This window comes from Gouania willdenowi, chromosome 6, assembly GCF_900634775.1.
Source record: "Gouania willdenowi chromosome 6, fGouWil2.1, whole genome shotgun sequence".
Lineage (NCBI taxonomy): Eukaryota > Metazoa > Chordata > Actinopteri > Blenniiformes > Gobiesocidae > Gouania > Gouania willdenowi.
In genome coordinates this window covers 7,427,710-7,441,128 of record NC_041049.1, presented here as the reverse complement: position 1 = coordinate 7,441,128, position 13,419 = coordinate 7,427,710, and the positions used below count along the sequence as shown (strand labels likewise).

Genomic DNA, 13,419 nt, shown 5'->3' with positions numbered 1-13,419 from the left:
AGGAGAGAATGGGAAACAGTTATGCGATACAAGCTCAGGCTTGATCACCCTGGAGCTGGCCACCTTTGATGAGGGTGTCTCATGTTTAAAAGGCCTAAACACCCCGATTCAAAGGAACACTACTGATGATGCGTCCCAAATTTACACCCTTTCCATATCTGACACACAGCTCCCACACCACTCTCAAATGGTAAACCTCATGTGATTATCATCTTTTGGCCCAAAGGACGGTTTAACATCACGTCCCGTGTTTAATGATTCTGGATTTCTGATATTTTAACAGCTTTCTTTAATGGTCACTTTTCTTTCTATCAGTTTCATTACAGTACGTGTTTTAGAAAAACTTGTGACTTACTTCCTGTATCCTACTGAAACTGAGCCAAACTTGGCACAAGGTCAGTTAAGATTTGTAGCTCCTAATAGGAACTTCCTTATTTGAGGAAGTGAAAATATTCCGCAGACTAAAAGTTTTGTTAATTCATTATAGAGGTGGCAGACGTGAAAGAAAAATGCTAAATTATGACATAATTTACAACCTGGCTGTAATATCGCTGACACTCACCTGTACAGGTACAGTCTTGAAGGTAGTGAGGACAACTTCCCTGCACTGATGAAGTCGTTCTCCGTGACCTCCGACCTGCAGCGCCGCCTGGAGGACAACAAGGACGTCAGCATCACATTGTGGGGGTTTCACTCTGCAATTTCTGTTTCATTTTCCTTACCAGTGAGGCCATGGTGAAGCCAATCACCTCGATGCAGCCGTCGTCATGACGCTGAGGCTCAAAGTCGCGATGGTCGCCCGTGTTTCCCCACGGCATGGTGCCTGCACAGTACCTGCACACACCAAGATGGTTCAAATGTCACTGTGTAGTGTGGATGACAGGGACACAACGGGATACGGTAAGGAAGTGTTTATTGAGTCATTCAGGAGTGATGTCACTATGGGATATTACCTGGGAATGTTTAGAAACACGATGCACTGGAACTTCAGCTCCTGAATCTTTTGGGTCAGATCTGTGCCATCACACTGTCAAACAGAGAGGAAGAGAAACTTTATATTGTGAGAACTTGCTGAAATAAGAGTAGGTTCTTTGTGTCCTTTCAAAGGTTTTGAGTGTTTAACTGATTTTTTTCACTCTTTATTAGAGGGTAAAAGTACCACACAACTTATAAAGATCCAAGCCAATAAGAAGTTCAATAATTTCAACTGAAGAATGTAGGGACAGAATATTAAATATGTAAAGGTACATATTAAGAGAGAAAAATAAACAACGTGATTTATAAAAAAATAAATAAACAAGTTTGAGTGGGGGAAAAATGAAAAACATTATTCAATTCAACTTTTCCTTTCAAACTAAATAAGTTTATATGGTGCCACAGAAGTTAAAAAGTAACTAAACCTTGCAATTTTGACTGACGGACATATTTATTTATCTATTTATTTGACAGGGACAATGCAATTCAACATAGATACAAAATAAGTTTCCAGCTGATGTGATGCACATAAAATATACTATAAAATCTCCAAAGAACAATCTATGCTATGCTAACTCGCTACTCAATTCTCACTATAGCTCTCTAGTCAAAATTCTCTCGACCCTACTTACATATTGTCCACAGGTGCTAGTTTTTTATAGGAAGGGCGGAGCCCAGAGTGGTGGTTTGTGACGTAATAAGAGAACAAAATGTCACCATCCACCATTCTCAGCCAATAGCAAAATTCAATTGTAATAGCCATGTTTCAACCCATAGAGGGCAGTCACTCTTACATTTTTACAACAAAATATAACTAAAATGTCAAGAGTTGGACTGGAATCAATCAACTGCACTAGTTCATAACAAATACATTTGTTTTCAGCATTAAAGCTAAGTTATTACTCCCAAGTGATAGCTCTGAACCACTGAAGCTGTGAGTGTGTTTTCAGCAATGCTTTTAATGCAGTTGAAGTCTACAATTATCAAATAAAAAGTCAATTTATCAAGGGATTTATTGAATATTTCCCGTTAATCGAGCAATGCTGAACTCTGCCTGATAAGACTTCAGTGAAGGACTTAAAGCGGATGCTGAGAAGCAGCTGAAGGACAGCCAATTAATCACCTGAAAGAGTGTCTCTGCACCGCCATGTCGACACAGACAGGTGATACACACTGACAGCGGGAGAACGCACGTGTACGTGTGTGTGTGTGTGTGTGTTAACACTCACCACCACTCTGACATGCTTGGACAAATCCCTGGAGCTCCTCTGGAGGAAATCGGAGAAGGCAGCCTGCGTGTACACATGCACACACACGCACACACGTGCACAGAGAAGAACACAGTGAAAGAAGAATTACTGATTGTCACATTCTGTTCTTTCATCTATCACAGCAAACATCTATTCTTCATGGATGGAGCATCTGCTCCGACTGAAAAGCTGCACATGTTTTTTTTCTCAATACAGCATGTACTGATTTTAAAATACAAGATGAGACGGACAGATTTTTTCCATCTGTAGCCCTGGACTATGTTGGAAGAGACAGTAGATTCAACAGAGACATAAAATACAACAGAATTCCTTTAATCGAATGGAATTTTTCGATTAAAATCATACAGCCTTTTGAAAAAAAGCGACATTAAAAGAATATGGTCATCAGTAACAGAAATATATAAAGTTTTAAAACACAAGTGAAAAGTTTATTGTATATAGGGTTCTCACCAGGAATCTTTCATAGTGTAGGGGGATCGCAAGGTGCACGGCGTAAGTGTTATAGATTTTATTTTATAGATCTCGTTACTACTTTACTAGCCAACAGTTATTTGTTGAATTGGTGAAGGTCATGATGAACGTAGATAGTTACTCATGCTTGGTATAGGTTCTCCACTAATAAATACTCAGAGACACTGTATAAACAACAAATAACATTTGATTCAAAAGACTCATTCAATTCATTTCAAATTTAAATGAGGTATTATGTGGGACCCGCAGTGATATTGGGACTGTTATGGACACAGCCCCGACCGCAAACTCATTAATTTTTAGATTATGAAGCACATCGTTAATTTTGGACGGTGATTATGGGTTACAAAGCGGAGAATGCACATAGTAGCACAGCTTTAATCGAGTCTAAAAAAAAAGACCTGACCCAGCCAGAGCCCTTCCGACCCGAATGTCTCTTTCAACCCGACAGTATTCACATCCATTGTGTGTTATAAATATGACAAGCAGCTTCATGTGCCGCTACACGCTACATCTGGTTGAATCACACAGTTTATGTTTGAGTAACACTGGAAGTCCCTTTTGTGTTCAAGAGTGCAACAATTATTACAATGGTACAGAGTAAAAAAGGAATAAAACAACAGAAAAGTCCCCTACGCTGGTTGAAACACACCGTAGGGGATCAAAATTACATTATAGGGGGCCCCTGCGCTCAACAGTGCTGGCAAGAACCCTGGTATATGCATGTACAGTATATGTATACTTCCATAATTCCTCCTTTTTCCTGGAACTGTTCTGAGCTGCTGTGGCACTTGAGTTGGGGATCATTTAAGTATTGTAAGTATCTATTTATCAATCAAAGACAAAGCTTAACTCCTAACACTGCTCTGAGACAATAACAAATGGAAAACTACTTCAGTCACCATGCTGCAGAAGCACAACTCCTCCTCTCGCTTGCTTTCTGACGAATAAGATACAAAAATTTCCAGCTTCAACCTAATCCCCTTTCCTCTGTCCTCATTTGCATTTCTTCCTCCAAATGTTTCCCAGATCTTTATTCTGCTCTGATCATTCAAATTTCTCCTTTAACCAATAGCTTTTGCATATGTCTGATGATAAAATAAATGTTGGTGATTGCATGGGTCACTCACTCCGGCATAAAACATCTTGTTGCGAAAGCGGCTGTTGAACTTTTCTGGATTGGCCTCTGGAACGAGAGACAAGAGAAGAATGAAAGAGACTCACTCTTCAATTAGTTATTTTAAGGTCAAATATAACCTGGTTTCACACACCTCTGGACTCGTGAAACTCCAGGGTGACGTGAGCGTCGAAGCCCAGGCTGAAATAGTTGTTGAACACATTGAGGGGGAGCTGAGGACACACAGAGAAGCAGCATGAGGAGGCTTTCTGCATGAATATTCACACAGGCAACTCACATGCTGCAGAGCTCCACTCTGACATCCAGCAGGTGAAACTTATCCAAAATCCTCTTACTTAACTCACTCAGTATTTTTGTCTCTTTAGAACAGACATGGCCCCCAAAGTAAATGCACAAAACGACAAAAATAAATACAAATTACAGACAAATTTGCAAAAAGATAGTGAAAATACACAAAATAACCGAAAAATACACAAACCTAGCAGATGCAAAACATGCAAAATGACAACAAAAATGCACAAAATGAGAAAAAGATAGTAAAAATACGCAAAATGACTCTAGAAATACACATGAAAAACATGAGAAAAATAGAATGGTTTATATAAAATACTGTAACTAATACTATTCTAACTCAAAGCACAAATCTACATTTGTAAAACCAACATTTTGGTGTAAAGGAGCAAAAACTACTTACTGGGGACACCTTTAAAGGTTTTCTTCACGTGTTGATTAATTAAACAAGCAAATTACATCAAATTGGAAACTCGGCAGACATGGGAAAACACTGAAGACTCATTACGACAGACTCTAAAGAGGCTCATGAAAGTCCTGAGTGTAGCTCGTTAAAATGGATTAACCCTGTGATCAAATCTGTATATTTACAGAACACACTTCTCTACAGCCAATCTGACCTTCTGAGTTCCCTCCTCAGGCTGAGTAGCACTCTTCTCCACTAAGAGGTTCCACCGGTCCAGCTGCACCACAGAACCATCCTCCACGTGACACAGAACCTTCGACACAGGCTCGTCTGTGTAGCCCTGAAGCCAGAAAACAAAGTCGTGGGGAAGAGATAATGAAAAGATCTTTACATTAAAAGTTTAGATTTTTTTCTAAATATTAGAAACTTTGACAGCAATGACCAAATGTGAACCTATATGAAACATGCTGCATTATTAATAAAGTACTTGTTGGAATGGATTAAAGTTGAGGCTTGAATGAGATTTAACTGTGTGTAAAAAATTGATGCTGGCAGTTGACAGCAGAGGGTGCCAAGCAATCTATTTTTCTCTCAAACAGTAATAGATAAAACCAACGAAAATCCATCAAAAGTTGAGGAATCGGCTGACAAGCTAATGACAGTAATTGAACTGACAGTGAATGCACTCTGGCATTTGCTGAAAAAAGAAAGTACCATTGTGGGAAAAAAAATTCATGGTCAGAATTTGTATTTCTAATGTATTGTGATTAGAATTAGGGGTTTGCAAACTTAAAGTCAAAAAGTTTGGGAATAATTAAAAACATAAACTTTTCCCTGGCATTATTTATTGGAATTAACCTGAAATTTTAAACAACTGTATCATATCCAGACATAAAAATTAGCATCCATTCAAAATATTACAATAAAACATGACATTTCAACTAGGGTTACAGAATCCTGGCAATTTTCAAAATTTGGAAACATTCCTTTAAAATTAATGGAGAAAACTTATGCCCAATTTCCGGTAAATAGCAATACATAATTAGCATGAAAGGTTTAGGTTTTTGAATATTCCTGAAATTCCAGATCTTTTGTTCAAGTGAAAATATATCAGAAATGTTCCGCTCCTTCTCAACCCTAATTGCTATTGCTATATTTGTTAATAAAACACGCAAAAAGTGTGCATTCTTCAATCTATTTGCACGTATACACTTTTAAACGGAATAAATAATGTTTTAATGCAAAAATGTAACAAAATATGAGATTTATTACGTATTGTAAGGTATAAAAAGCATAAAAAATACCCTTTTAAGTTACAATTAGAGTTTCTCTCTCTCACTCTAGACCAGGTCACAAGGTCCAACACAAACACACACACGTACATGAAGACAGACCAGAAAAACAATCTGGTGACAGTGGTACTCAACAGCAGGGTCTCCTCACACTCTCAGTAGGATCTTCATCACCTTCCAACACACGACATTGACTCACGTTGAGCCATTTCTGCACGTTTACAAACAACCTACACCTTCCACTAATCTGATTAACTCGCCTCAATTAAATCATATACACCGCATTGAGTTAGTCTGGTTTCTTTACACGCTGCTGATACAACACAGAGCGATTACACTAACCACGCACGCTGGGTCAGGCTGACCTGGAACGCCTGCATTGATTTGCAGCAGCTATGTTGACATGAGGTTAGCCACATTCAGCAGCATTTTTCAAACAGCTTAGTGTGACAGCAAGGATTTTACTTTCAAAAACAAAAAGAAGAGAGTATAAAGATCATTGCAAAAAAATTGCAAAAGCAAAAACCCATTTAAAACTTTTCAGTGAGACAGCACTCGTTTAGGTGGAAAACGACTAGTAAATACTGGAATAAAGTTCTAATTTTGATAAGCACTGAAAAAGTTCAGAAGACTTCAGGTTCAACTCTGGATCCTTCCAGCTCCAAAAGTTTTCCGATGACTCCTTTATAGTCGAATGCATTAGAAATGATGACGAGGAGGATAAACAGTCTCCTGATTCGATATTGGTATCTAATATTGGTCCAATAAAACTTAGTGGGATTGAAGAACCAACCAAACATAACTGAATCAAATTTCATAAAGATTGACAGTTACAAACCCAGATATGAATTTTTGAAACATCACCAATAATAACTGATTGGGATTTTTGATTTCTTAAACTGATCCTGAATCAATATATTGATCCGGATCCACCTCGAAAATGTAACAGAATATTCCATGACCGAAGGTCTATCTTTGGTTAAATTTCTGTCAAAATCTGTGCAGTACTTTAGTCTTCGTCAGAGGTGTCATCTGATCGCTTTGATGTTTCCTTTGAAGTTTCTTTGACTTCCACATAGTAATTCCAGCAAGATTATTTTTGACTTTTGATTTTAGTAATATGTTATGGTGTGTTTCGAATGGCAGTTGTCAATCTACGGGAAGAGATTCGTCGCCCCTCTAACAAGCGTTAACACATTCACAAGGAACAAAGTCCAAAACCATGAAGGCAGACCTGTTCATACTGTATCATGTTTTTTTGCAGTCAGTGCCTTCTCCTCACCCTTCTCTCTCTTTTCTGTTTCAGGTGTCTTGAAGGTGGAGCTGGCAGTTCCTGATCTGTGGCTCACGGCTCAACTAGTCTGGTACACTCTGATGTTCTATCTCTCTATCCTGTTCTGTTGGTCCTTCTGTCCACTAACCCCAACCAGTCAAAGCTGATGGCTGCCACCTCTGAACCTGGTTCTGCTGGAGATTTCTTCCTGTTAAAAGGGAGTTTTGTCTTCCCACTGTTGCTAAATGTTTGTTTATGTGGATTTTGTTGTTTTTTTTCCTTCTTATTACAAATTTTATATTTTGTTGTAATTTGTGCTATATAAATAAAGTTGAATTGAATTGAATTGAATTGAATTAAATTCAAATCAAATCAAGTTGCTGTACACAATAAAAAAATTCACATTAAAAACAGCATAATATATAATTAATAACAGACCATTAACACATTTAAAACAAGTGCTACAGAACTATGTATCAAATGCTTTTCTAAACAGGTGAGTCTTTAGTTTTGCTTTGAACAGGGGCAGGTCTTTGATGGCACATAACTCAAGTGGCAACGGGCTCCAGAGTTTTGGACTTGCCACAGCAAAATCACCCCACTGTTTGTAACGTGACCTGGGAACCTCGAGCAGGTGGTGTTGGGCAGAACGTAGGGCTCCGCTCACCTGGTGAGGGGTCAAAGTCTCACATAAATACGCAGGTGCGAGGCCATGGATGGAACTGAAACCAAAAAGCAAAACTTCCTGAAAAGGAACGGGAGCCAATGCAGGGAGTAAAGGACAGGTGTGATATGGTCATGTTTGGGAGAGTTGGTGAGGAGCCCGGCAGCAGCATTTTGCACAAGCTGTAATCTGTGTATGGAGGTCTGATTGAGTCCAAAATACAGTGGATTGCAGTAATCCAATCGTGAGCTGATGAATGCATGAATAGTTTTTTCCAGGTCGGAGCGGCTGAGGAAAGGCTTAGCTTTTGCGAGAAGGCAAAGCTGGAAAAAGCCTTAACTACAGAGTAGTTATTTGTTTGTGAAAGCTCAAGTTTGTGTCCAAATTTACACCAAGGTTTCTGATGACAGTGTGGGAGACGAGAGACTGGAGATCAGGAACAGTACTGAGTGGGTTTTGAGCACCCTTCTCACCATACATAACATCAGTAACGTATAGTCAAGGATCAACATTTAGTCCCATCCTGCACCAGTGACAGGCTCAGAATATATCAGGAGGCAGTACACCGTATGTAGTAATCCAATTTTTTATATTATTATAAGAAAAGACGAAAAAAGGAAAAGAAAAGGTAAAAGATGAGAAAAAGAGTGTGCAGGAGAAATTTCCGCATATACGCTGCTGATATAAGGTTGATTAAAACCCCGCAGTGAAGAACCCGAGGTGCTGAAATGAAGGACAAAAAATGACGAACCAATTACAATAATTACGTCCCTGCTAGATACGGATTTTCACTCGGCTTCGTCTTTGCCCAAAGCCTATATCTCTGGCTTCATCTAGAGTTCTTCTGCACGTTATCGTCCTGAGCTGCTGGAGTCATTGTGGTGTCCTTGGCCAGTCATTCAGTGCAGCGCGACGCGTACTGGGACTATTTACACTACACTGTTTGATTTCACTACAACTCCTACTGCAATCAATGCTTTTAATGGATCATATCAGAACATCAGCTGCTCATATATAGGAAAAAATGACATTGTAAAACAGATAACCCAGAGAGCAGCATGTGAAAACACCAGTTCTGAATTACATTTAAATGATTATGGGAATTATTGTGTAGAAAAACACTGTCAGTTATTGATGGTTTCACAGCTCGGTGGTATTCATGCTGAGTTTCATGTGGTTTTCAGACTGCCATTTATGAAAGAATATTGACTACAGGAAACCTCTCGGTGGCAACAACAACCGTGACATTTTGGCTTCGCTTTGTGGAAGTCAGGCAGAGATCAGATATCAAGGCTACCACGACGAGGTAAGACACAGGAAACGAGCTCTCGCTGACATCCTGGAACAACTTCATTTTATGGGTAAACCGTTGTTAGATAGATTTATCTGGTAATAACACATAATGAGCGGCTTTTACAGATCTTTGACAGATTTGTGGCTGTATTTGCAAACACTGTTGGCAAGGTGAGCTGAATTGTTTGCAGTTCCTGCTCAAAAACATAATCAGTGCTGCTTTTTCTGTTCTTTTGTGTGATTTTGTCAAATAAGGCCTCAGGCTCTCTTTTGAATTTTAATGAGCAGAAATAGTCCATGTTTTTTTAATTTTCTTGATGAGTATGATTTGTTACAGGGAGAACAAATGGCCTTTTGGCCTTCTGTGAACTCAGTGACAGAAGTCAAGGTTGTGAACTCACCCCGCCCCAGTTGAGTGTCCTGGCAAGGTCATTTCCTGTTCCCAGAGGAAGCACAGCGACAGGAGGCTGGGGGTTCATCTGAAGCTCGTCAAGAGCAGACAGGATCCACCCCACCTACACAAAGACATGCACATAAACACAGAGGAAGACAGTGAGCTGCAGCAGGTACTGTAGATCAGACATGAACCAAGTCTCAGACGCTTACCGTGCCGTCCCCTCCGCACGCGAGAATCCTCAGATTTGGCACCTTGCGATACAACTCCAAACTGGCAATGCGAGATCCAAAAAGCAGAAATATAAGGAAGTATTTAGTGGAAAGTCGGTGTGATTGTGATTGAACAAAAATGTATGAGCCCTAAAACACTATACACTAATTTTTATTCAAATTCAGAATGTCGATAAACCTATGGATATCAGAATGCCATGTTTCCCTAAAGCAGATATGTCAGCAGATAATAACAAAGGGTTTTGTCTTTGTAGTGCTTTTATGTGGGTTTTGGAATTTATTTTGTCCATTTTCTTGTCAATATGGTGACATTTTGTTGCCTTTTTGTGGGTTTTTTGAGTCTTTATGAGTATTTTTGTCATATTTTTAGGGCCCAAGCACCAATGACCCTATTGTAATGCACTTCATTTTTTTTCTCATTCTTACAAAAAAGTGATCACATTTAAAAGGGCCTAAACATGTTCAAATTCTCATGAAAATTTAAACGCATATTAGGTCTGGGGTAAACTTTAATATTTTTGGGGAATTGCACATTAGCCTTTAGTGGAGTTAATATAATTAGTTTCACGTACAGCTAAGAAATTTGATACACATATGTATCATAAGACGAACAAAATTGCCATATCAACTATTTGCCCAAAATGCAACAGGAAGCCACCATTTTCAATGAACTGTGAGGATTTTGTTCATTTTCAAGACACCTTTTAACATACAGCGTACTGTAACTCCAAAACACCTAATATTTGGCCAGTATATACAACAGGGCTCTGTGTAGGGGTGTTAAAAAAAGATAGATTTCACGATATATCGCGATTTAGGTGCGGATTTTAAATCAATTTTCTACATTTTTTTATGGATATTTAATCAATATTTTTGTGTATTTGAGCAATATTTCAGTGGTGTTGCAATGGTTATTTGATGCACTTGATTTTCTTATGGCAGTGTGTAAGGCCTGCAATATTTATGCATGCACAGGCATTTTTCTTTTTCATATAATTTGTTTATTTGTTTATTAGGGGATCCCCATTAGCTAGTGCCATGGCAACCAGCTAGTCTTCCTGGGGTCCATAATCTGTTCAGATCAGTGCTTAAACTTACACAATAGGATAAATAATTTTTTCTTATTTTTGTACATTGTCAGTAACTCAGTAACGTGATTTATCCTTAATGTTCTCACTTACAGTTGTTACAATGCTGTCATTATGTTGTCATGGTTACTTTGAAACTTCTACACAGTAGTTTCAGTGAAAAGAAATTTGTTGCTCTTTATTTTATGATAGCAGTGTGTAACACTGCATTTTCTTTTTTTCAGTGAAAATGTGCAAAAACACTAATAATAAATAATAAATAGGATGTTTTGAAGCCATTAGTTTTGACTCAATTTGTCCTCTGAATGATCAATATCTTCTGATGAACATATATAACAACTTGATTTTTCATCTCTACGTTTCATTTTGATATTAACTGGGTAGAATATTGTGATATATTGCGATTATTGCAATAATATCGTATTGTGACCCACGTATCGCGATACGTATCGTATTGCAACATCCTTGCCAATACTCACCCCTAGTTCTGTGATTAAAAGTTATCAAAATCTTCTAAAAAAGTCTAAGGGCGTCGTACTGGTGACGTCTTGAACTTTGAGGTTTCGCCATCAAACATGACGTGCTGCTTATCAAACCTTAGCATGCTCTAATCTGCGTCAAACTTTACATGTTTGATCAGAGTCCTGCCCTGATCACATCCATATGCTAATATCCATTCACAGTCATAGCGCCACCTCCTGGCAAACAGGAAATGACATATTTTCCACATTGATGTGCTGTTATTAGCTGGTTGATCTTATTCACCTCAAATGTGGTGACATAAGCCTTAAGGCCTTGATAATGATTAACAAATTTCGATGTCTCGCCATGACTACTACAATGTTTATATCTCAGCTATACATGATGCAGTGTGGCCCAAATTTCACATGCTGGACAAGAGTCCGGGTCTGAACACATCCACATTTTAAGATGTATTCATAGTCATAGCGCCACCTATTGGTAACAGAAAATTTGAGCAGCATGCTCCAATCTGCGTCAAACTTGAAGTCCTTTTGTATATGTTGTCATTTTGTGTTTAAGTGGTTGTTTAGTGTGTCATTTTGTGTACTTTTGTTGATATTTTGTGCATTTCGTGTGTTGTGTTAGGCTTCATATAACTTCAAACCTCATGAAATACAATTTTGTCTTGGTGCCGCACAAAATTAGACTGAGGGCCGCAGGTGGCCACCGGACCGCCAGTTGCCTGTGTCTACCCTAAAGTGTTGATAACAAAGGTCACTTACGCCTCCCTCAGTCCACCCTGTGAAAGGTCAAAGACTTGTCGGGGATTTAAAATCCACATGAACATCTGCAACACCTTGGCACCCTGAAGAGAACAATATAAATGGGTCAATGATGTATGAGAATTTCACTGGATGATATTTCATAAAATGGGCATCAACGGGCAACGTTGGCATGAATATTATGATGAAAATGAAAATAGAAATGCTTTATAATCTTATACAGCGTTAAAATATGAGTAAAATAGGGATGAAAATAAATTTGAATAGATTTACAGTAATTCAAAGGATATGATATTTGGACACTTTGAATAACAGAATAAATTAGAATGTTTGCATTTCCTTAAGAAAATGCAAGTGCGGATGCAGGTGCTGGCTAGCGTCATCGAGAACTGCATTAGCACTGGCATTACCCTAACATTAGCATAACATTAATATAGCATTAGCATAGCATAAACTTAGCATTGGCCTAGCATTAACTTAGCATTAGCATTAACCTAAAGTTAGCATTAGCTTAGCATTAACATTTGTCTCACATTAGCATTAGCTGAACATTAGTCTAGCATTAGCTTAGCCTAGCATTAGCGAAGTATTAACCTATTATTAGCTTAGCATTAACGTAGAAGATTTCGTGACATTGCTGTTTAATAAAAAAATAAAACATTTAAAATACTGTAAATACTGATAAATAACGATGAACATAAAGTTTAAAATATGCTCACCTGGTTTCCTCCACTCTTTGGGTTGACAAAAACCAAAATAGGCTTCATGAGAGGAGACGGGAGTGGTTTTAACATGAATGGACGCCATTTAGACTCCTGAAAAGAAACGACAAAAGAGAAACAAATAAAAAAGGAGTTAAAGATAAGGAATTATTCCCATTGCTTGACAATAAACTAAGCTAAAACTAGACTTGTTTAAATGTTTAATATAAAACTAAAAATAAATACTTTTGGTTTATTTATTTATTAGATAATATTTTACTTTTTGGATTCTTTCATTGACACAAGTCACTTACCTACATCTTATAAATTCTATAAACAATAGGATGTCATTTAACGATCAAATTCATTACATATACATTTCAGTGCGTGTATGTACCACGGCCTGTTTAAAATTACAAAATTACAAAATCCAAAAAAATATATAGAAAATTGGGACATTTAAAATGAAACCTGCATTACTTCTCTTATACTTAAATACAGTGACAACGACTGAGTCAGTCACATTATTACTTACATCTAATCCCTTTTTGCTCGTCCTCCGTTTAAAAGATGTGCGTTTTTTTCTCCTGGCGGAGTTCTTTAGTGAATTCTGCAGTGCACGCACACACAGACACACAAACACAAACAGACAGACACACACACACACACACACATACACACACAG

General features: G+C 38.1%; 1 protein-coding gene across 5 annotated transcripts in view; it reads right to left on the bottom strand.

Moving 5' to 3' along the window:
* dgki (diacylglycerol kinase, iota) overlaps nucleotides 1-13,419 on the bottom strand; it is an 88,312-nt gene that overhangs the window by 18,160 nt on the left and 56,733 nt on the right. For all 5 annotated transcript variants that reach the window (XM_028449145.1, XM_028449147.1, XM_028449148.1 and 2 more), the window contains exons 9-20: nucleotides 13,270-13,344; nucleotides 12,753-12,848; nucleotides 12,034-12,116; nucleotides 9,681-9,741; nucleotides 9,476-9,589; nucleotides 4,767-4,892; nucleotides 3,989-4,067; nucleotides 3,848-3,903; nucleotides 2,205-2,267; nucleotides 954-1,027; nucleotides 723-834; nucleotides 563-649 (exon numbers count right to left, since the gene is read on the bottom strand). In XM_028449145.1, the coding sequence (XP_028304946.1) occupies nucleotides 563-649; nucleotides 723-834; nucleotides 954-1,027; nucleotides 2,205-2,267; nucleotides 3,848-3,903; nucleotides 3,989-4,067; nucleotides 4,767-4,892; nucleotides 9,476-9,589; nucleotides 9,681-9,741; nucleotides 12,034-12,116; nucleotides 12,753-12,848; nucleotides 13,270-13,344 (1,026 nt within the window). The remainder of the gene's footprint in view (nucleotides 1-562; nucleotides 650-722; nucleotides 835-953; nucleotides 1,028-2,204; nucleotides 2,268-3,847; nucleotides 3,904-3,988; nucleotides 4,068-4,766; nucleotides 4,893-9,475; nucleotides 9,590-9,680; nucleotides 9,742-12,033; nucleotides 12,117-12,752; nucleotides 12,849-13,269; nucleotides 13,345-13,419) is intronic.